Here is a 20,901-nt window from a genome sequence, read left to right on the forward strand (position 1 = left end):
GGTAACGACACGTCGGTCTTTTTTCACCACTCCTGCTAACGATGCCCGCTCCATGTCTGGAATGACTAGGTACGAGCTCCTGGTCCGTATAGGGGTTGTTTCATTTTTTGTGAGGATGGACAAAAGCTTCTCCGCTAGGGTACAAGAACCTGGTAACCAGATGTCGGCCAGCATCGACACAGTCGGTTAAGACCGGATGTACCCGCGTTCCTCTCGTTATGGCTATTGCTGTTGTTTTGTTGTTGCTCTGGGTTCGCCATTTAAATGCTGCTACTGCGATTCCACCACTATGAACAGAATTAACTCAAAGGCTAAAAGCGTACAAGAATCGCTCAAGCTGCTTCGCTTTTTTTCTGAGACGCGTTGGCCAACGGCTATGCGACGAAGGCGATTTAGAAGCTGGTTGTTTTAGTGAAATCGGTGAGTTGAAAACGCTCGTGAGTAATATGGTTGGTGACATGGTTCAAGTATTACAGTAGTTGAACGCCCCAGTGGTCAGAGATGACTGGGCAGCGTCGCTGTATAGGAACCGCTCGTTGAACGTCATTTGGCAAAGCTAATCGTATTGTGTCAATGGCCAATGGGAAAACGTGTTATCTATGCTACAACTATACGTACTAGCCGGCCGCGTGCAGATGCGTCCCGTAATGTCCTGCTATAATGTGACATGGTAAAAGCCGATCTTTGCAGCATTGATGAAAAGAATGGATGTCGTTTTGATATACGCAGGTGCGAATACTCCGATAGGCAAGCTTTCAGACTGAGCGCTTTCTCAATGATTATGTAAGGTGTCGTTTATGTAATTAGTCAGTCGGACTCTAACTAATATATTGGAGCTATCGATCAAGATAACAGCGGCTCGCTTTGTTTCGATGGTGGACGAAATGGAGATGGGCGTAGAGCTGGTACCGCTTCCTGAATTGCACCATTTCAATATAAGCTACAGAAGTAGACCATAGGGGTTTGCAGAAGACGAACTCATCGTTAGCCAAAATACAGCTGTAGTGTGCGGGCATCGATGCATTTAGGCGAGAGAAAAACTGTTTTGATAGATTCTTTTTTATCCACTTTACGCTCAGCCTTCTGATGAGCTTTATATGGTTACCTTTATCTCCCACTACGTTTGTGCGATATTTAGGTATTTATCTAAATTTCATTCGTAGAGCCTTACTCCGTTCGCCGTTGCCTACATCAACTAGACGACAAACGCTTGTAAAGGGAGCATTTTCCCTTTACGACCTATATACAGTGTCCCTAACCAGTTCTCCATTTACTTTACATATCATACGATAGGCAAGGCCGACGCTTAAATAAGCAGGCACTGCAGTATCGGTTGGTACACCATTCGTTGTACTGATCCAGATCAACATCCCTACGACTAGAATATGTGGGGCCATCTGAATAAGAGCATTACCGTCTGCTCTAAACGTTCTCAACATCATTTTGAGGTTATACGACAAATGTAAAATATCCGCGGGTATTCCAACTGGGTATTCTTAGTACTAATTCCTACTCATGTGGCTTCTAATAGTACATTTCCATCAGGGCACATATGTCCAGCTAAGTATGAACTCAGAGCGACCTAACGCATATCCGACTGGCTTTTGTAAACTCATCCGCAGACGGTGTTTTGCAATGCCTGGCCTCAACCCAACTCTACAGGAAGCGGCAATCATGTCGTGCCTCATATAGCCCGTAGCCGAGTGCCTGTCACCTAAGATGACTATACCATCCGTTCATAAAACTGAATAGCGAATAATGCTATCTAGAGATGAACCTCGAACGTTCTCAGAACACCTAAGCAAACCTAAGCAAAAAGCAAACAGACGCATGTGTAAGACAAAATAAATGGCACCGATATGGTCAACTCGACCTTTCCATACGACGAGTATGAAGTAACATATCTATTACACGCGAAATAAATATGTGTCACCAGTAACTAATTACTGTATAGTACATTAATATTTAGTTTTGATAGCGTGGTGGGTAACGTGTTCCGCCTGCTAAAGTTCAGACACACGCAACGGTCTGGGTACGGACCCGCTCGTAGACATACTGCGATTTGTTTCTCTAGTCAGCTGTCGTCTGATAGAATGCCCAACGGCGATATCAGATGTAAAACCCGAAATATTTAATGTACTATATCGAAGAATAGCTCACAGGTGGCAGGATATCAGCCTGGCCTTAACTGTCGATTGTTAAAATACGTAATAGTCATTATACAAATCGACAGTCATTGAAATGTCTTTAATAAATGAATTATGCTGATTTGATAGGAGTGGTTTAAAATTTATTAGATAAATAAGGTTCAATTAAGATGTAATTATAACAAAGAGGCTACAAAACGATGCACAAACTTACCAACTCCCTAAAATAAAGACGTCCTTTAGAGGTATCAACTTAGTAAGAACAAGCCAATTAACTTGATTGACAAAAGAAAGTTTAATAGGCTATATTCCCGGCAGTATTTTGCTGAAAAACTCTCACAATAGCGTTAACCGTAACGGTTAAAGCGCATTGAGCAACTGCTTGTACCCCTCTGAAGTTTGTGTAAGCTAAGAGCTAATTTAAAAACGACAATTCAGAGACGAAAAATTACCTGCCGGGCTAAAGCAACAGCGAACAATTTTCAGATTGATTTTATTTAAAGCAACAAAATAGAATGTTTTTCATTTCTAAGGCTTCGGCAGGTGCAATGATTGTACAAGGCTAATTGGCTGTAGACTTCTCATGTACCTTAATTCAATAAATGCTTCAATAAAAACCAAATAGAATGTGAGACTGTTCCTACTTGTAGAATGAAGAATAGAAAAACTCTATGACTGAATTACAAACGCTACCATTGTGTGAGGGCATTAAGTTCCAACAGCATCGTCATGGGTTAACTACCTTGAAGAATGAAGACAATGAACTTACCTTGAATTGAACAACGACTGTTAGATTTTACCTTTCAGAACCTTCAGCTGCTTACTGCTATTACTGCACGAGACGCCACGCGAATAGAAGTAATGCAGGAACCACTGATTTTTCTTGGTGATATCCGTTGGCCGGTCTGAATCCTATCTTTTTTTTTGCTTTTTGTCACTTTTTGAAGCACTTAGATTCTGTCGGAATAGCAACTGCTTTTCGTTAAGACTCGGCTTAGCTGACTTGGCTTTAATAAAGCTAATTAATTCCCCGAGCTTAATTTATTAAGTCTTATTGACTCGCTAGTCATTTACTAAATTGTTTTTTAAACGAAAAACTGGGTTGATATATGGTATATTCTGGCTGGCGATATTGTAGTAGGACAATTCCAGTCTCACTCGTCTTACAGAGCGTGCCTAAAGCGTATCTGACTGTCCGCTTCATCCCACAACAAATATACTCCAAAGTGGATCAAGGGCATGTGCAGGCTCAAGCTATAAAATCGCACCGACCCTGACAGTCCAGCTTTATGATCAGTCCAGCATTTATGTCACAGTATTCACTAGCCGCCAATCCTGAACAGGTATCACCACCTATGTACGGTTTTCTTTTTTATCGAACGACCAACCATGCTACCTTTAGAAACCATGTATTCACTGTTTGCGCTGTCAATCGAATGTTTGTTATCACTCAATAGAACTGAATCATAGCACTTGCACGATCTCCTTAAATAGAAAGTACCTCTTTTTGTATCAAAGATAACATACAATTCGGACGGCCTGTCCCGCGCACGCTCGGCTGAACGGCTTTCTCCCGCCGTTTATGCAGAATAAAAGTTGACGCCGATGCGACAACGAGCCAGTTGTAATAGCAGTATTATAAATGCTATAGTAGAGACAGTCATTGTCGTCGTAGTAGTCAATCTGGGATTTGTTTGTAGGAGGGAGTCTGGTTCAGTGCCGTCGCTTCCACGGATACCTCGTCGTTGATATCGTAGTAGTTGCCTGGCGACTACACCCCCTCCCCATCCCCCAAACGGCGGAAGGGAAAGGGCGATTGGAGAGGGAGAGCCAAATGTGGGTGCGTGGAGGAGGAGCATTCAAAGCAAAACTTCTACCAACTGATTGCTCGGAGGCCGCAATTCGATACGAGGCTCCCATCGAAAGTGAAGTCGATCATATCAGAAAAAAAGGTGGACCGAAAATAAACACCATGTCGTGGTAGGATTCGACGGTTTCTGCCTATTGATACTGCCGCTAACACTCAGACAACACTTGACGGCCTGATCATCTGTTCTGGCAAGAAAGGACTGGCAAAAAAAGGATGTTGTTTTGAATCGAGGTTTTTGGATTAGGATCGATCAGATCATCTCCGCACGTTCCCATATGCTTATTTTGATAGCACGCCGCTATCTGGGCTCCTCGATAATACAGAAAATTCCGAAGGACCCTGTGTAAGAATTTCGAATGAGGGAACATGTTTGGACGCAATTTGCTTATCTATCTACTTGTTTCTCTTATGTTTTCTAATCTCAGATAAGCCTGGCTCGCAAACAGCCGAGTATAACAAATGTAGGCGAACTTTTCGCCTTCTTATCGCCAGCGAGCTATGCAATTTTTTTTCTTTGATCATTTTGTATTTCAAGAAAGATCTTATTGGCCAAATGGCCCATGGTCGAACCATTATGCCTAGCAATAAACGGCTGGGGCAAAGCAAAAAAAAAAGCATAGAACGCTCTATTTGAGAAGATTAGATCTAAAATTCCGCTAGTCTTTCAAAATTCTACTCAAACATTAGCGTGCTCTGAGATACTTATGGCCGATTTTTTTTCTATATTTGCAGAAAAAGAAGATTGCCGTCAAACTTAGGTTATGCGGTTGTGAAGCCTTTTAAACGCCTTATATACTCCTATCCAACGAGATACTACCCTACTTCGAGCGCCTGTCAGACAGAAATAGTTAGTTAAAGGGGTTTCGTTGTCTGCTTATGGATATAAATATGCCCATAACTGTCTAAGTACCCGTTAAAACATAAAAACATCAATTGAGTAGCATATCTTGAGTTATATTGAATTAACAAAACACCTTATCTACTAGTCGCCGGCCAAGATAACGGACAGGTATAAATCCCAAGCCACCTCCAGCTGGTCGTGTCTATGGCCCTCCCAACCGAGTTGAATGGCGTCTACCGAGAAATGCTTCCTCAGTGCCAGTGTTGCTAATAATGAAGCATTTACGGACTCAGTGAAATAACTTCAATTCAAACCTTCTTTCCTCTATGACATTATGCAGGCCTTCGTTTTCGGTGGTAATCTTTTGACGTGCTTGTTGGTACTTAGCCGTATTCTATTTGATCACATGATAGACAGAGTTATGATAGATGCTATCATAACACGTCGTATTATAGTTCGCGAGCTTCAAATTCCTTTAAGCTTTAACAACAACACTACGCATATAGGAAACAACTATTACCGAAAGAAAGCATATGATCGGTGTAAAAATGATTTTTTTTTACCAATCTTCAAATGCGCCTGCTGTAGCTAATATGCACGATATACTGTACAACGTACAGCTTCGTCTAACTATTTTCTATGCTAAAGTACAATGCTACTGTAAAGCAAAACATTAACCAAAGTAAGATATATATATATATATATCTATATGTATAAAATAATTAATGGATTGTGTTGGTCAAATATGCCTGTAAATAAAATCTGTATGAAAACCGTGTAGCTTTGAATAATTCAATTTTCAGTATACAACAACAACACCTCAACAGAGCTGCTGTAACTCGTAAAAGGGTGCTGGTAAATCAATTGTCTAAAAGTTACGTTCGAACACTGCTACTCAGGACATTGTTCGCCTGGCCTGTTTGCTTGCTTAGTACATCAACAGGCTTTGGATTGATCTTCCGGATCGAATGTTAGCCTAAACTCAGTTTGGATAATGTGTGTAGGTTTTTCGGCAAGACCCCTTGACCAGATTGTACCGATTTCGCAGATCGACAACAGCCACTATTTGAATAGTCCTTGAATTTAAATAACGATTTTGATATATTTTATTGTCATGGACAAACGTTTTATAATTATTGTACTTATACTGAACCAGTTCCTCGTCATTGGGCCCACGTCCTCGTTACTGCAGCGTTTTCGCTAGTGACAAATACCATGACTAAATTAAAGATATGGTAGTAGATCCAAGAAATACGACTCTGCATATTCCAACGTACTTCATAATATAGGTTATTTAAGAAAAAAAAAAATACTACAGCTAAAATGTAATAGCCGTTCTTTGTCCGGCATCAAACAGCATAAAACATAACTATATAACACTAAAAATGTTTCTTTAATAATTAACATAAGTTACGCATTGTAGTCTGCATTTTAAGCATAGACCTACATCTAAGTTTACTTTTTATTCTGACATGGCGACAGCATTTCTAGTAGCGTGTGACACGGGGCTGGACGGCACGCTGTAACACAGAAGTCACTCAGGTGTTTTGGGTTAATACGTCCCTCAGCTACCATTTCGACTGGTATCTAAATTTCTTAAAGCTAAGTTTGGCCACGATTGTCGTTTGATCATAGTTACCCATTTCAGCTAATTCACGAACCGTTTAACGCCCCGCCCCATTTATCTCAACAGCGCTTTCAAGCGATTCCCGTCGAACTTGAACGGTTTTCCACACTGCGATTTTATCCTTTATATCTAAACGGCCGTATATCTAAACCCCTTCGACGCAAAACTTTCCCCAAAGCATGGCCCGGGCAACGCTAATTACCTCTGAGCAAAGTAGGTGCGGATCGAAATCTGTACCAAATAGTGTAGTTGATAGAGCGTCATTATCTGAGGCATTTTTTAAGTGAACCTGCCGTCTTTCTCTTGCCGCAAATAATCCAGACGGATAGTGGAGACCAAGACATTGCTGCATCGAGCACACAGGAGCAAATCGAAGGGGGAAGGGGGTACCGAAAACAAAGGGGCAATGCTCACATTTAGCTATCTTCGTCTCATTCTAGGTCGAACAGGTTATATATTTTTAATACATTCTCAAAAACTTTTACATTACTTAACAAAAATAGTACATTTGCTTGGCACTTTTGCTACTTTCCTCCGCTTTGATCCTTATTATTCGTCTCCTGGAAGATGACTTAAATTCTATATTGTATTTTTGGCGCACTACTAGTTACAAGACGTCTGTTTCAAAGTAACATGACGTTCGCTTAGGTCCGATGGGAAAATAATTTCTTTGAAAACTTCCCATAACACGTTTTCCCCTATGTTCACCATTAGACTCACAATAAAGCGTAGCTCGCGAAGATTCTCGCGTTTAATCTGTCTAGCTGTCATCTGAAAGAAATATTTTCCAACTAAAATTTATTATTTAATAAACACAATATATAATATAAAAGCACAAAATCGATAGAATAAGACAGTTAAATGGTGCGTATCTTTATTATTATTGTAGCTTTCTATTTAATTAATTTGACCATGACCTCTATTAAATTTGACTTAATTTTTTTGTTAATATGCAAGTGGGCCGCTTATCCAAGTGTCTTTTCGATGAATTTCCAATGAAATTTATTCGAAAATAATTTATTATGGAAAAATAAACTGGCTGCCGATGCAAACGATTGCCACTGGGTATGAATCGACTTGTCGAATAGATAAGTTGGTTGACATTGGGTTGACGTTTGAGCATCAAATAGAATCGATTACCCGAGTTGGCAACACGATGCGTCCGCTTTAGCCTTACAACGGGTTCAGTACTCTAGAACATTCGGTTTTTAGAGTTCGTTAAAGGTGTCGGTTAAAAATCATTTTAGTGAGTAAAAATGCAGGTAGCCATTCCGACTGGGCTTCGATAGCTGCCGTTCTGGGCAACAAGGATGCCACATGGCCAAAGGGTCGAATTTTTTTATCGAGTCCAGTAAGCGGCTACGAGAAACCGACTAGATGATTTCTCCTAGTTGTCTAAGCATCGTAAGGAGCACGCCCTCGCCTTAGACACTTTTTCTTAGTTTCAAATTGTCCAAGCTGGAAATTTGTTGCTCTTTATCGTTTCTTGTCGCAAAACCTGTTTTCGTTCAAATTTGTGCACACTGTCATACAACCATTGAAACTTTTCAACAACGAGAAAAGGGCCAGTTGACCCTGATAATAGGATGCTATAAATAAATCGATGTAGCCCCACGTTAGCTTGATGAGCACTGGGTTCGGAACATTGATTAATCAGGGTTATAGGTTTCAGGCTGATCCAGTAGTAATGGCATCACAGCGAAATAGTGTTATATTAACATTCCGTTAGTGAAATCTTCACAAGGTCAGAGGAGCGTTAATTGGTTGCCAACTTTCATATTCGGGTAGTTCGGAATCTCGGCTTCTCCGAGAACATTGCGCAGTTTTTCATCACAGAAGTTGTGGGATAGCGTATATTTCTTTATCAAATCCTCTTGTTTTGCACGGTTAAAGCGTTTGAACTGTCTCGTTCTCAGGTTCCAAGGTGATTCAAATTCCTCAAAAACGAAACCCAAAAAAAATATGACCTATCCGCTTGCTAGATCGCGCAAATAAAGTGCTAGAATTACTATAGCTTATACTGGTCACAAAGCTATCAAACAGCTTCTTTTAATTTCGAACAAATGCTTATTATACGTTCCAATGAATTGGGTTCGAAGATGTTTTCGTTTATACACAGGTAACCGACTTCAGTACAAGTTGAATACCGATTTCCTCTAGTGGAGTATATCTATCCATCATTGCCGACGTAAGAAAAATAATAGCATTTAAAACCGGCGCTCCAAGGATGTCGGGTCTTGTGACGAGCTGCAAAATCTTTATATCTATCTCGTAACTGATCACTTACCTCTGGACTTCAGAGGTGAATAATCAGTTACTAATAATGTAGTTATTAAGCTTGGCAACATTCCCAAGCTGGCGTTAATACCGATTGCCGGTTCGTTTCATTTTTGCTTCGCCCATGTACTCTGACCTATCGAAGAACATGTATGGCGTAATCTGTAGCGTTCGGTAAACTTGCATACATGGTCCACTGTAAATACTTTACCCTCCGCCGAGCTCCCGTAAAATGTTCATCATGGATTGGCGAAGAATGTGTGATGGATTCGATGACAAGAAAGAAGATTAAATAAACTCGTACTGTCAGCGCTGACAACGGGCACAACGTCCCAAACACTAGTCGCCATTGAAAAGTCCAAATAAAAGGGAGAACAGATTTTAGTAGATCATGTATTTACTTTATCACTCTGTCTATCATGTTATCTGGACTGGACGCGGAAATGTAATTCGCGGAAGTTCGCATAAATATCTTTTATTTGTAGGAATATTTTATGTGCCTGTAAGCAGCCTATATGTAAGTAGTTAGCTAGAGGAAATGCTATATAGAAAAAGGTCAATAAAGCACACTTATTTTCAGCAATAACTTTTCATGGTGGTCTTACACTAAAGCAATCCTGTACAATGTTTACGGTAAAAAAAATCGTCATAATTTTGCCCCTGTTAGAATTATGGCGATGTAGGAAAGTTATTATACGAAACTTATTGATTTTAAGATACCGTCCTAATTTTCTCCGACAAATTTCTCTAATATAATGACACCATAGGTTAGATAATAGCTAACCCTGTACTGCGCTCTTCATATTGAGTGATCAAAAAAGCATTGACGGTTTTTCTAGCTAGATAACTTTAGTTACATATCGTAGGGAGCTTGGCGTCATGCGAAAGCTGAGATCTAATAGTAGTGCTACAAATGTTAGAACGCCTTTATTCAGATTTATGCATGAAGATCCATGAAAGTCCTGTAAACATTCAGTTACAGCTTCGAAGTGTCGAGGCCTTGAAAGGCTAGTGCTCTTTATGGCCAAGATACCTTATGGAAAGAAATGCCATATAAATGACTCCGCCGCTTTTGTTTTTGAAACCAATCAGGGAAACCCGGCTACAAAAAGAAGAACTGATTGAAGAGGATTCACTCGATCGTATTACCGTCTGTAAATTGCTACAAAAACGCAATGAAATCGATCGATTTTTAAAGCGGTTGACACATATGACGATAATGTGCAAAAAAGCCATGATCAAAGTGAGGTGATGTTATATATATGGTAAAATTAAAAAAAAAATCGTGCATTATCAGCTACTGCCGCTTAGTAAAACGATCAATTCGGATCTTATTGTCAACAATGAACAGAATAATAACAAGCTATGGAAAAAATTAATAGGGAATCAGAAAGAGCGTCTGAACGAAAGTGGCTAATTAGATCGTTTGTGTGATTCGCCAATGACACGAAAGTGCTCATCCTACGTTGTTGCCATGGTTTTAATACAGGATCCTGATCCTAAAAGTCCAGAAAGAATTAACGGTCTGTCCCTATCTAAACGACTCTATTAACAATAGATTCTTCTTAATTTACCAATCGAATTTTTAAAGTTGTCACAATAACTTCTTCCGCCATATTGGTTGTATTCTAATGTCAAAAATGACAAATGGACGCTTTCCAATTACATCAAACAGCTTCTCAAACTCCGCCTCACTTTTTTTTTTAATATACCTACGTATCTTATTATTTTGTGTTACTTTCTGACCTTGGAACGACACTACCTTACTAATTTGAGCCTATTTTTCATTTCTGATAATGGTGCGTATCAGGACGACTTACATTGAGCTGATGCGTGAGGCAGACCGGAACAATTCTATCACCAAAAATGCAGTTGTCCGGGTGAATCTAATTTCCCATGGGCAACTCCGGTGTTTTGCTGTTCAAAAACCAGATTGAGATCTACTAAAGACAAATAAACATTTTGAGTTTTATGTTCGGTACCGCTAGCCGCCAACAAGAAACGGATTGCACCAAGGTCCCGTTCAAAACCTCGATTACCTTACTAAATCATCTTAAGTTTACGGAGCAAACGCACTACAACTGAACTGTCACTTACGAGCATTTATAAGACTGCTGATCAATTCAATAATCTCGACATATAATTCAAGATGTATTTTTTTTTTAATAAAAGACGAATTTCTCGAAAACTTAATATCCATATAATAGTAAAACAGTGAATATGTATCAAACAGTGAATATTAATCAAACAAAAGGTAAAGCTGCCAGTCGTATTCAATAAGTGTATGTCCAAAGTTATCATTTTCCAACAGAATGAACAATCGGTTGATAAGATTAACTGGGACTCAACTTAACTTCAGCATAAAAACACTACCTTCGCAGAGGTTGCTCATTAACAAACGTCGCATTTGGTTCTTCCAGTTTGCATGGACAGATAACGATGTGGTGGTGGTGATGATATCCAGATAAACAAAAAAAAAACGGACAAGGTCTTTCTCTGTAGGAGATTTATCCTTCATTGACATGCCGATCCTCGTTGCTAATTGCCACAGCAATAATATCCGTGATCAATTTTATTTAAGATACAACTTCATCGTCTTTACCTTTCTCGGCCTTAGAAAACTCAATTTCGTTTAGTAACACCCATCGAGGCAGCTTCGTGTAATCGCCCGTCATAGTCACGCCAAATGAGACCTTTAATCCCTTGTCCAAACTTGCCCCTTAGTACTTCAATTTGCTCTGACTCGGGTGTCTTTCGCACTCGAACCGAAATCTGCAAACCCCATATTCAATCGATCCTGAAATAATGCGTCCATTTCGTTCGACACGACCAGTTAGTACTTTGTTTCCGTCCGACTAATCATCCCTAACTGACACAGCATCTTCAGGGACACTCTTCTTATCAAATGTCTCCCAGGCCACGTAAGCATTATATGACTGCATCCTAAACAAATTACTACGACCATCGTTCGGTATGGTTTATAGCACCGATAATTTCATACTGCATGCCAATATCCCGTTTAGGGTTTGACTACGTTTTTGATACCTGTCCTTGCCGTCAATATGCGCCTATTAGAGACAGCTGATCATTGTTACTAAATGGGATTGGCCGATCTGGCAGTCGCAATTCAAGGTTTTCAAGAAGTTACAAATAATCGATATTTTCACAAGCTCGCAACACAATATAAAAGCGTGGTGTCAACAATACAAATCGAAATTTGGATGTATCGATTCATTGTGCAATAACCTCTCAATAACCAACTTTTAGTTTACTACAGACAGGAGGGGATAATATATTCCTTTTTTCATTGGGATTCCCGGCGTTCTAGATACTTTTTATTTAATTCGAATAATACCTTTGTTTACCCTAAGGGGGTACGTATGTAGCGTATTATTTCGTAGCGCATAGAGAGAGACTGTTTAGCAGCTAACTACACGCGATGGCTTTACAAAGACCGTTACATTTTCACATTTACTACAAACATTCTTAGTTTCGAGCCTGAAATAATGGCTACTAGGATTTGCTTGGTATTGTATAACTGGATGAGAATGCAAATACTCTGCTTTTTAAATGACAATGATCTGGAAGGTAAATCAGAATCCCAACAAACGTTTCTGACATAAATGTTTGTAAAAAATATTTGTAAATATGATGTTTTTGTGCTCAATAAGCTGCCTCTCTCGTGAACTACAATTTCTGTTTGTAAGGAACGTTAAATACATAATGAACTAAATATCACGATGATACGAAGCGTTATACGAGATTTACGGAAAACTTTAAATCAGGTTCATGGTTGGCGATGTATAGTAGGAGACTGAGGACGTAGTCGTAAGTTGAAGTTTACAGATATTATTGCCACCAAGGTATTTGCATAATGCGCACTGTAGGAAAAAAAATCGAAGTAAGTACAATTGGTTGTCAACGCAAGTGCACGTTTTTGTAAGTTTCAAATTGTAATTTCCCTATAGCACTAAATAATTCGAAATTAAATATAAATAATAATAAGACGGAAACAATAATTTTGGACAATTTTATATAACTAACAACAATACATAGCCTACAATAGGATGCAGATTGATCTGTCGAGATAGAACTCATATGCACTTCCAGATTACACGAGGTGCTCACTCACTTTTATGTTTCTAACGGAGTTTATTTCTTTACGACATACTTAAATAAATAAGTGTCAGCTTGGCTCTATATTTTCAAAACTATCTGCTATTTACTAGTAAACAAGAATAACAGATCAATCTGCTATATCAAAAGAAGCTTTTGGCATCTTCTGTTTACAATCATTCACAATATCACACTCCGGCTAGATAAATCTATCGAAAAAAGCGTTCAAAATTTCCGCCAAAAATAAAAACAAGTAACGATAGCAGACGACACTTTCTCTCTCACAATATATGGCACCTTTTGCTAGAATGAAATACGAAAGTTCAAACATTTCGTGTAATGCGATAAATACACTTACTCTTGCATAAATCCACCTAAATACTTCACTAACAAAACTCAATTTGAACCATCTCTTGAATACTGCTATTTAACTTTTTCCATCTGATAATTTAGCTTCTTAAGACATGCTTATTGACTCTTGAAATTTATTCAATGACTATATTACTTATTTATAACAAATATAACAAATAGTGCTCGTAATTTTTAGTTTTTCCATTATTTTTACCACTACCATCGTACTTGAATTTGTCCTAGCAACTGGAAATTTTATTATAATCTATAATAAAAGAAATTGTTCGAACGTGTGGAATAAGGAAATATAATCGACTGTCACTTATAAGCATTTACACAGTGAATTATGCTTGCATCTAAATGAGCACGTAGTAATTTGGACTATTACTTGACTGCTTAAGTGTTGGGTTGATAAAAAAATGTATTTGTTACCGTAGCATAGTTTTAAAAGTTTCAGTCTTCCTGCAAAATCGCTGCGATTTTGACATGAGAGACGTGTTATTACCTCTTTATTTAAGTGTAGCTGCCGACAAATCATTATCAACTAAGTGTAACGACGAGGTATCTAAACAATGACAAGTGAATCGAATCATCCGGTCCTTATTTATTTCTGATATAAACAGGCGAGTAACGCGCCCTCAATAAGAAGTATACAGATACAAATATGCCCGTATATTTTTAGTATGGATTTTATTATGCGTTTCGCCTAGATTAGGTTAGCGCAAGCAAAGAAACAGGAAGACGATTCAGTCAGGTAATAGGTCGAAAAAAGCAAGTGGAAAAAGTTGAAAAGGGCAGGTATAATATGGCCGTAAAGTATCAAGCAAAAATGTTATAAGTACGAAGATAAAGCAATGATAAAAATTTATGAAGATGGAAATGGGGGAGAGATTAAGGAAACGATAGCATAGAATACTCGTGTACTTATAAATTCATCGTTGTTTGTTTACATGTACATATATGTGAAGGGGATGTGTGCATACCATATTGGATGATTATAAACTGGGATTTTTAAAAAAATTTAAAAGGAAAATTAAAGGAAAAATACTGGGGAGTGCCAGTAATTTCGTTCGATTCGGTAAATTCGATTAATGAAGTAAGATGTGCTCGTTGCACAAACCTTTTTATGTTCTTAATAACAAAAAATTCTCTGAAGCCTATCCCATTTGATAAATCTTTTTGCGAAAAGTATTTTTCCAGACCTTCTTTCATAAAGTGTTGTTAGTTTACTAGTTTTGCAGGAGATTGTTTACTTCGGGCCATCGTTACGAAATTTCGTAGTGAGCATTCGATATGTCTTTCCAAGCCTAATTGCAAATTAATTAAACAGGTCTAATGGGCGAATCGATTTTCGCAAAAAGAGCTGAATGTTTCATGTTGAAAAGTATGCCGCAGAAGTATAAGGGAAAATCGGAGCAAAGAAATAATATGAGATAATTTTTTTCGACAACTTACACAAAAATCATGATAACGTAGCTATTTTCTGTGTAAATAGTGGTTAAAAAGTCGTGTTCATAAAAGTAATATTAAATAAGAAAAATATGAAAAAGATACGTTTATGTGGGCAGTCTGACGGCGTATGTACAATTCTTTATCGTATGCTGACGTTTTCCACATATGAACCTAACCTTTTTTCTAGGGATCCAAAGACACAATTTAAATTTTAATGGTCGCCAAAAAAGCAGTCACTCTTTGCAAGTATGAAGGTAATATTTTTCTTATTGGTATTTTTTGGCCAGTGTTTAATAGGTGTAGCCGGCGGTTGCCCCAAAGCTATCTCATAGCTCTCAATTCCGAAATTTTTTCAGTTCTCTATTAGAGAAGCCGTTAGATGCGCCAATGTTTGACCACAGTTAAACCAATTAACTGAACTTTCACAGATTTCATCATTCTTTTTTAAAATCACTAGCGATATATATGCGAATCAATATCCAAGAAAATCCTGAATAGTTCAAACATAGGCTTTATAAAAAGTCAGATATACGAGTAGCGCTGCGGCTCTACAAAGTCGTCTTCTTTAGGCCAAAACCCAAATGTCTCAAGTTCTGCGTGCATTACTTGAACCACTAAGCACGGCAGGCTTCTATGATTAAACGAAGAGTGTCTACGCCCCGTTTCAAAGCGAAACCGCTTTGTATCCTTAAATTCAGTAGGAGCACGAGTTTCCACTGCCCCATCCTGGGGACCAGGCTGAGAACTGCATTGTTACAATGAGTGTACTGACATGTAATGTAAAATAACAAAATTATTCAGTGGTAGTTATAATACCACGTCGTAAAACTATGAAGTAGGAATGCACAACTGTTTAATAAATGCTACACTAAACTTGTGAAAAAGAAACGCGGTATAATTCCAAAAAAAGTTCGCGATTGCCTCGGAGGGGTGAGAGATCAGTTGATGAGAATTTTTAGAAAAAAAAAATGGAAAGCAATTAGTAGAGCAGATAGACAAGCAAAAGTTGCACTGTGGGAAGCGAATGGTCGTCGTATTGCTGCTCAAGTCAAAGCTATGCAAGAATGAATTACGTAAAAAGGAAATACTTTATTTACACTTTATTTGCATTAAAAAATTACTGAACCGATTCTACCAAAAAAAGGTATATAAGCTTTATACGGTGCAATCTTCTGAGCTTTGGATTTTACTCACAAATTTCAATTCTAACTTACCTGTTTAGAACTTGCATAATAGTATCCACAAAACCTGATTTACTGACTGGTAAATTCTGCTATGCCACGGGCTATAGTTGATAACCCCATCGCCGCTGTGGCTGTCGTAGCAATTTAATGGCTTATATAAAGCATGCAATTCAACCTATTTCGATAAAATACGTAGCTAGTGACGTAGTCAGGATTTTCTTTGTAGACTCAAGACAAAAAGCAGTGTATGCTCATAATACACATATACATAGCTGAATTAACCAGATCCAATATGATGCTGAGTAATTTGACCGCTGTAGGCAAGACGCTGTAGGTCCATTTACAGGCGGTAACGAGAACCGCACCTTCAGAACTCTAACATTATAGAGGAAACAGCCATATTGTTACGATGTCGCGTCATAGGTACGTTGGAAAAAAAAGATTCGGGTAAACCCAGCGAAACACATACAGAGTGGTGAGCGAACAACCAGGGGAAAAAAGTTAACCCTATGAGGGCTGACACTCTGCCCTTTACGGCAGCCTCACATTGTAGAGTGTCAGCCTTATCTTGCGGGGTTCGTAAGGCTACCTAATGAAAATTGGCTGAAAAGTTGCTGAATAGATCTCATCAAACGAAAGTGGTAAGTATGGCGTAACGCGACTCTGTCGAGGTAGGTGGAAACGATATTTAGGAAGCAGATCACTGAGAAAACGAACTGACATATCACGCAATGAACTACATAAACCTTAAGTCTTGGTGACGTAAATATAGACATAATAAGTATGCGTATCCCTATTGATTACAACAATGAAATTATAGCTGAGTCCACTTCGTAAATATTGTGTAATTGAATTATCAAGCCATATATTTGCGATCTGCATTCATAATTTTAATTCTTTGGCATACATTTTATTTGGCAAAACATCATAGTATAGAAATTTTTACCAAAAGTCTGTGAGCAATAACGAGGTTTCATTCAAAAAAAAAAAAGTCGAATAACAGAATGAATAGAAAAAAAAGGCCGACGATCAAAGGAAACACACATGACAATATCTATCTCAATGAATATGTTATCTCCAATCAAGGGTGCGGAAATTAGATTCAACGATGTATGTAACACAAGAGCCGGTTTTAAATTGATCCTCGTATCCGAATTCTTTGTTGAAGACATCATTCTAACACAGAATAGATTACTAATAAAAGCTATATCGCTTTATCATCTTACAATAAAATTTTACACACAAGCAAATTCGCGTTGCTGCCAAACGTAGGCTTTATTCTATCGATTTCGTTAGATTACGGATCGTAAATAAGATTTACGTATTATTTTTAAAATTACACTGGCATTTTCGGTTATACGAAGCGCCTAAATTGTTGAATATGCATAGTGGAATAACCGACATCGCTGAGGTGTTTTGGGATGGGTCATTGGCGTCACGGCTCTACAGGACCATAACCCATACTGGACATGTGCTGTCGATTATGATGGATAAGTTTCCCTGAGGTGTTTATATCAAGGTTGCCATTCTATTCAGTGCTGAACGCGGTCCTGTCCGGAGTGTCGGAACGCACAGAATCTTTAAAAACATTTAGAGACTGTGGATTTTTAACGGAAGCTGATATGTCACGTATTGTGGCTTTAACCATAACAACACCCGAAGGGTTCACACGTACGGCGAGGCGGTCGCTTGGAAAGAGTGTTAAATTTGAGACTTGTCGCTCGAAGAGATCGTTGACTGTATACCCGCCCTCGTAGTTCATACCCATACTTGACAGGGAAACCTAAATATGAGACGATAAAAAGCAGTGGGTATTAGAATTACGCAAAACAGTATTACATTGGATTGATTTCGAACACATGTAACTGTTTCTGGAGTGGTATGATGCAAGCCAATCGTTGACGTCCTTAAGCATATCTTCTAAAAAACTTGTCGACTAGTCGTAACAGCTAGTAAGCTTGCAAATATCAAAGGCATATACTTTCGATATGGGCTTCATGGGTGGCTGATATTAGATATTAAAGGATTAGTTGCACTAACGATATTCCTACTCACATTAACCAACCGGGGGCTGCCCATGCTGTACCTATTGTGAATAGCAATTGCAGCGGACATCGATCCATCGGTCGCGCGTGGGCCTACGGGACGAATCCAAATTTGGATACTATTCATCTAGAGCGGAAATCACCAAACACATTGTTACTAAAAGAAAAATATAGACTAAAACAACCAAAATATGACCTTTCCTTTATAGATCTTATAGTCTAATATTATATTGACAGTTTGTCGGCTTCGGAACTGCTCCACAAATGGCGAGCTATGAACTACTTTGGAGGCGTTTGGACTTTCAGTGATACTGGAAAAAGTAGGGTTATCTGAATGCACGATCTGGTAGCAGAACTAAAGTGTACGTTAGAACCTGTCAAAAATCTTTTCAATATATTTAATTACCTTGCTATGAATAACCGACTTAGAGACATATGTAAATAGCATGTTGGAAAAACTAATGAACTCACATTGTAAATCTGGCGGCCCATAATGCCATAGAGATCTTGATTAACACCAATAATGGCTTTATTGAGTAGAATCTTCTTGTATTCCGGTCGTATCGATCGCAAATCGGTTGACATGAAGAGTGGAGCTGCTAAAATGGCCCATATGGCCATCTGGGTCTTGGCCTGATCGACTGACAGGCCGAAGTTACCTATTACAAGCTGTTTGCCAAATTAACAACCAAGAGACGTAAGAAATACAAAGAAATAAATCAAAGACATGAAGTACTTACTGGTGTGAACCGTGAGAAGGCCCTGTAGGCTCGTAACCATGCCTAATTATGCGCAATAAAATGCGCATACTGTCAAACTGACATATCAATAGTAAAACGTGATCTTCTACGTCCTATTTTGACCTTTCGTGGTATAGATACCATTTCGAGAGTGTGGATAGCACTCGATTTTAAATTCGACTCAGCTGCGAGCCCAAACATACCATGTCCGGATCGTTCCAAGCACCAGGCCCATTGAACGGTATGAGGATGTCCTGAATCTCCGCGTAGTAGTCCATTATGCTTGTCACACTAGCCCACGAATCACCGATGTCGTCAAAGTTTCGCCATAGATTACAGTGGCGAGAGATGCTTTCATAATCGGGAGTCCGATGCTGGAACTGGTATGCAGGCCATGAACACGAAAAAATAATAGGACGGCCGGATCTGTTCAATGCACGCGTCATTTCAGGATAGACTGCACAAAGCAAACAATAATTTGCGTTAAGGTTTTATAGCAAACGCACACATGTTACAAGGAAGTACAAGAACTAAGAAAATTAAGAATTATGATATGTCGTGAAAAAATACATAAATTTATCTACGAAAATAAGAGTAAATTAAATATAATACAAGTTTATTTTTAAAGATCACGTGTTTATCTAACTGTTTATGATGCAGTATAATAGTAAATGACATTTAAAACCTTGCTGAACTGTTGAGCTTTAATGAGTCAAAATTTGACATGTACTTTGGTCCATGTCCTCTTCATTTGCGTAGCACCCATCAAGTTTTAACATGTCTACACCCCAGCTGGCATAAGTCTTTGCGTCCTTGTCGAAAAACCCTTGACTTCCAGGGTAGCCTCCACAGGTTTTCGTGCCGCAGTCCTGGTAGATACCAAGCCGTAGGCCTCTGGCATGGACCTACAAAAAGGTTACGTCTATTTAATACTATGCTGACAGTAATTTTGCTATTGTCTATTTAATACTATGCTGACAGTAATTTTGCTATTGTCTATTTAATACTATGCTGACAGTAATTTTGCTATTTAGTTCTAAGTATCAGTTCATTTGTATAAATAAAGGTTTCGTTAAAAAGTTAAAATAAGGTTATAAATGTCACCATTTCTAGATAGTACCCACATAGTTGGCAAGCCATTGGATGCCATGTGGAAAACGCGTATAGTTGGCTTGAAGTATTCCGTCGAAGTCGCGTTTATCAGCCATCCAGCAGTCGTCAATATTCACGAGATCATAGCCAGCATCGAGGTATCCCTCCAAAGCCATAACATCAGCTATTGAAGTATATAAGCGTTCGCTGGAAGCACAGGCTATTTATAGGTGGTTAGCAAGACCAAAAGTTCACCCTGTTTAATATGCAGATTTCTTTTTATTATGTTTGGATTCGATTCACTGACTGAGCTAAGTCTCAGATAAACGCCCTGTTTCTAGTGTCTTTAACAGCTACGAAAAGCCAGCCGTACTATAATATTTAGTGTTTTTGCGCAGTTTGAAAATCAAAATAATTTAGGTATAATCATGCAATAAAGGTTGAGTTAAATGTAAAATTTCACGCAGTGTTAACACAACAAAAAAGCTGCCCTTTTAGGGAAAAAGCCAAGAGTTATCAATTTCAACCGATTTTCAAATAAATAAAAAATCGGGAACGCATAATTTATCGACAGCTGCCATAACACAAGGTAACTGATTTTGAGGTTTGAAAATAGGACGTTAGCTCATTTCAGCTTGTACAATTATGTATGAGCCTTATTTTATTTTACCAACCTGATGCAGGAGTCCGGATATGCCTTACAATCGACCTGGCACAAGAATCTTTCCCATGAGAGCCAGCCCATAGGGGGCGTAAGGGCCAAACCGTTGTTGAGACCGGCCACACCGAACTGGTCTTTGTTTGGTGCGGTAACCCAAACTATTGGCAAGATCCACAGTCTATTCAGTGACCAACCCATTTTGATCCTTTTTGTGTTTACCACCCTATTATCTCTACAACAAGAAGCCAAACAAATCCGTTGGTTATTTTCGTTGGGGAACAAAAGTCGAAATTTTCGACGCCATTCTTCAAGAAACTTATTAAGCCAAATTAGTCGTATATTTGTACACGAAATTCAAACTAGTGTTAAAGTAAAATTCTTAGACAATACGGACTATTGTTTAGTAGGGCATTGAGGCTCGTTACTCGCTGAGGACAGAGGAATCCACATATCCTCGAGGTCAAATGCCCTAATTCTTCTATCGAACAATGAGACTAT

The 20,901-nt window shown here is 38.6% G+C and overlaps 2 protein-coding genes across 6 annotated transcripts in view; both read right to left on the reverse strand.

Annotated features, from left to right (window-relative positions):
• The window catches only part of LOC111266614 (uncharacterized), a 20,975-nt gene extending 7,929 nt beyond the window's left edge, over positions 1 to 13,046 (reverse strand). For 2 of the 4 annotated variants that reach the window (XM_022844235.2, XM_086970970.1), the window contains exon 1: positions 2,917 to 3,881. The gene's annotated coding sequence lies outside the window, so the exon portion shown is untranslated. Of the gene's footprint in view, positions 1 to 2,916; positions 3,882 to 10,582; positions 10,703 to 11,135; positions 11,560 to 12,894 lie in introns of those variants that run through there. The other 2 variants (XM_022844236.2, XM_022844237.2) reach the window with 2 other exon arrangements.
• Positions 13,047 to 17,115: 4,069 nt separating this feature from the next.
• LOC111266613 (alpha-N-acetylgalactosaminidase) overlaps positions 17,116 to 20,901 on the reverse strand; it is a 5,975-nt gene continuing 2,189 nt past the window's right edge. For both annotated transcript variants that reach the window (XM_022844234.2, XM_022844233.2), the window contains exons 2-8: positions 20,417 to 20,635; positions 19,775 to 19,949; positions 19,381 to 19,555; positions 18,854 to 19,107; positions 18,382 to 18,579; positions 17,921 to 18,037; positions 17,116 to 17,648 (exon numbers count right to left, since the gene is read on the reverse strand). In XM_022844234.2, the coding sequence (XP_022699969.1) occupies positions 17,394 to 17,648; positions 17,921 to 18,037; positions 18,382 to 18,579; positions 18,854 to 19,107; positions 19,381 to 19,555; positions 19,775 to 19,949; positions 20,417 to 20,601 (1,359 nt within the window). In that variant the 5' untranslated portion in view covers positions 20,602 to 20,635 and the 3' untranslated portion in view covers positions 17,116 to 17,393. The remainder of the gene's footprint in view (positions 17,649 to 17,920; positions 18,038 to 18,381; positions 18,580 to 18,853; positions 19,108 to 19,380; positions 19,556 to 19,774; positions 19,950 to 20,416; positions 20,636 to 20,901) is intronic.

The sequence above is a fragment of the Varroa jacobsoni genome, unplaced genomic scaffold (genome assembly GCF_002532875.2).
Source record: "Varroa jacobsoni isolate VJ856 unplaced genomic scaffold, vjacob_1.0 scaffold_1103, whole genome shotgun sequence".
Lineage (NCBI taxonomy): Eukaryota > Metazoa > Arthropoda > Arachnida > Mesostigmata > Varroidae > Varroa > Varroa jacobsoni.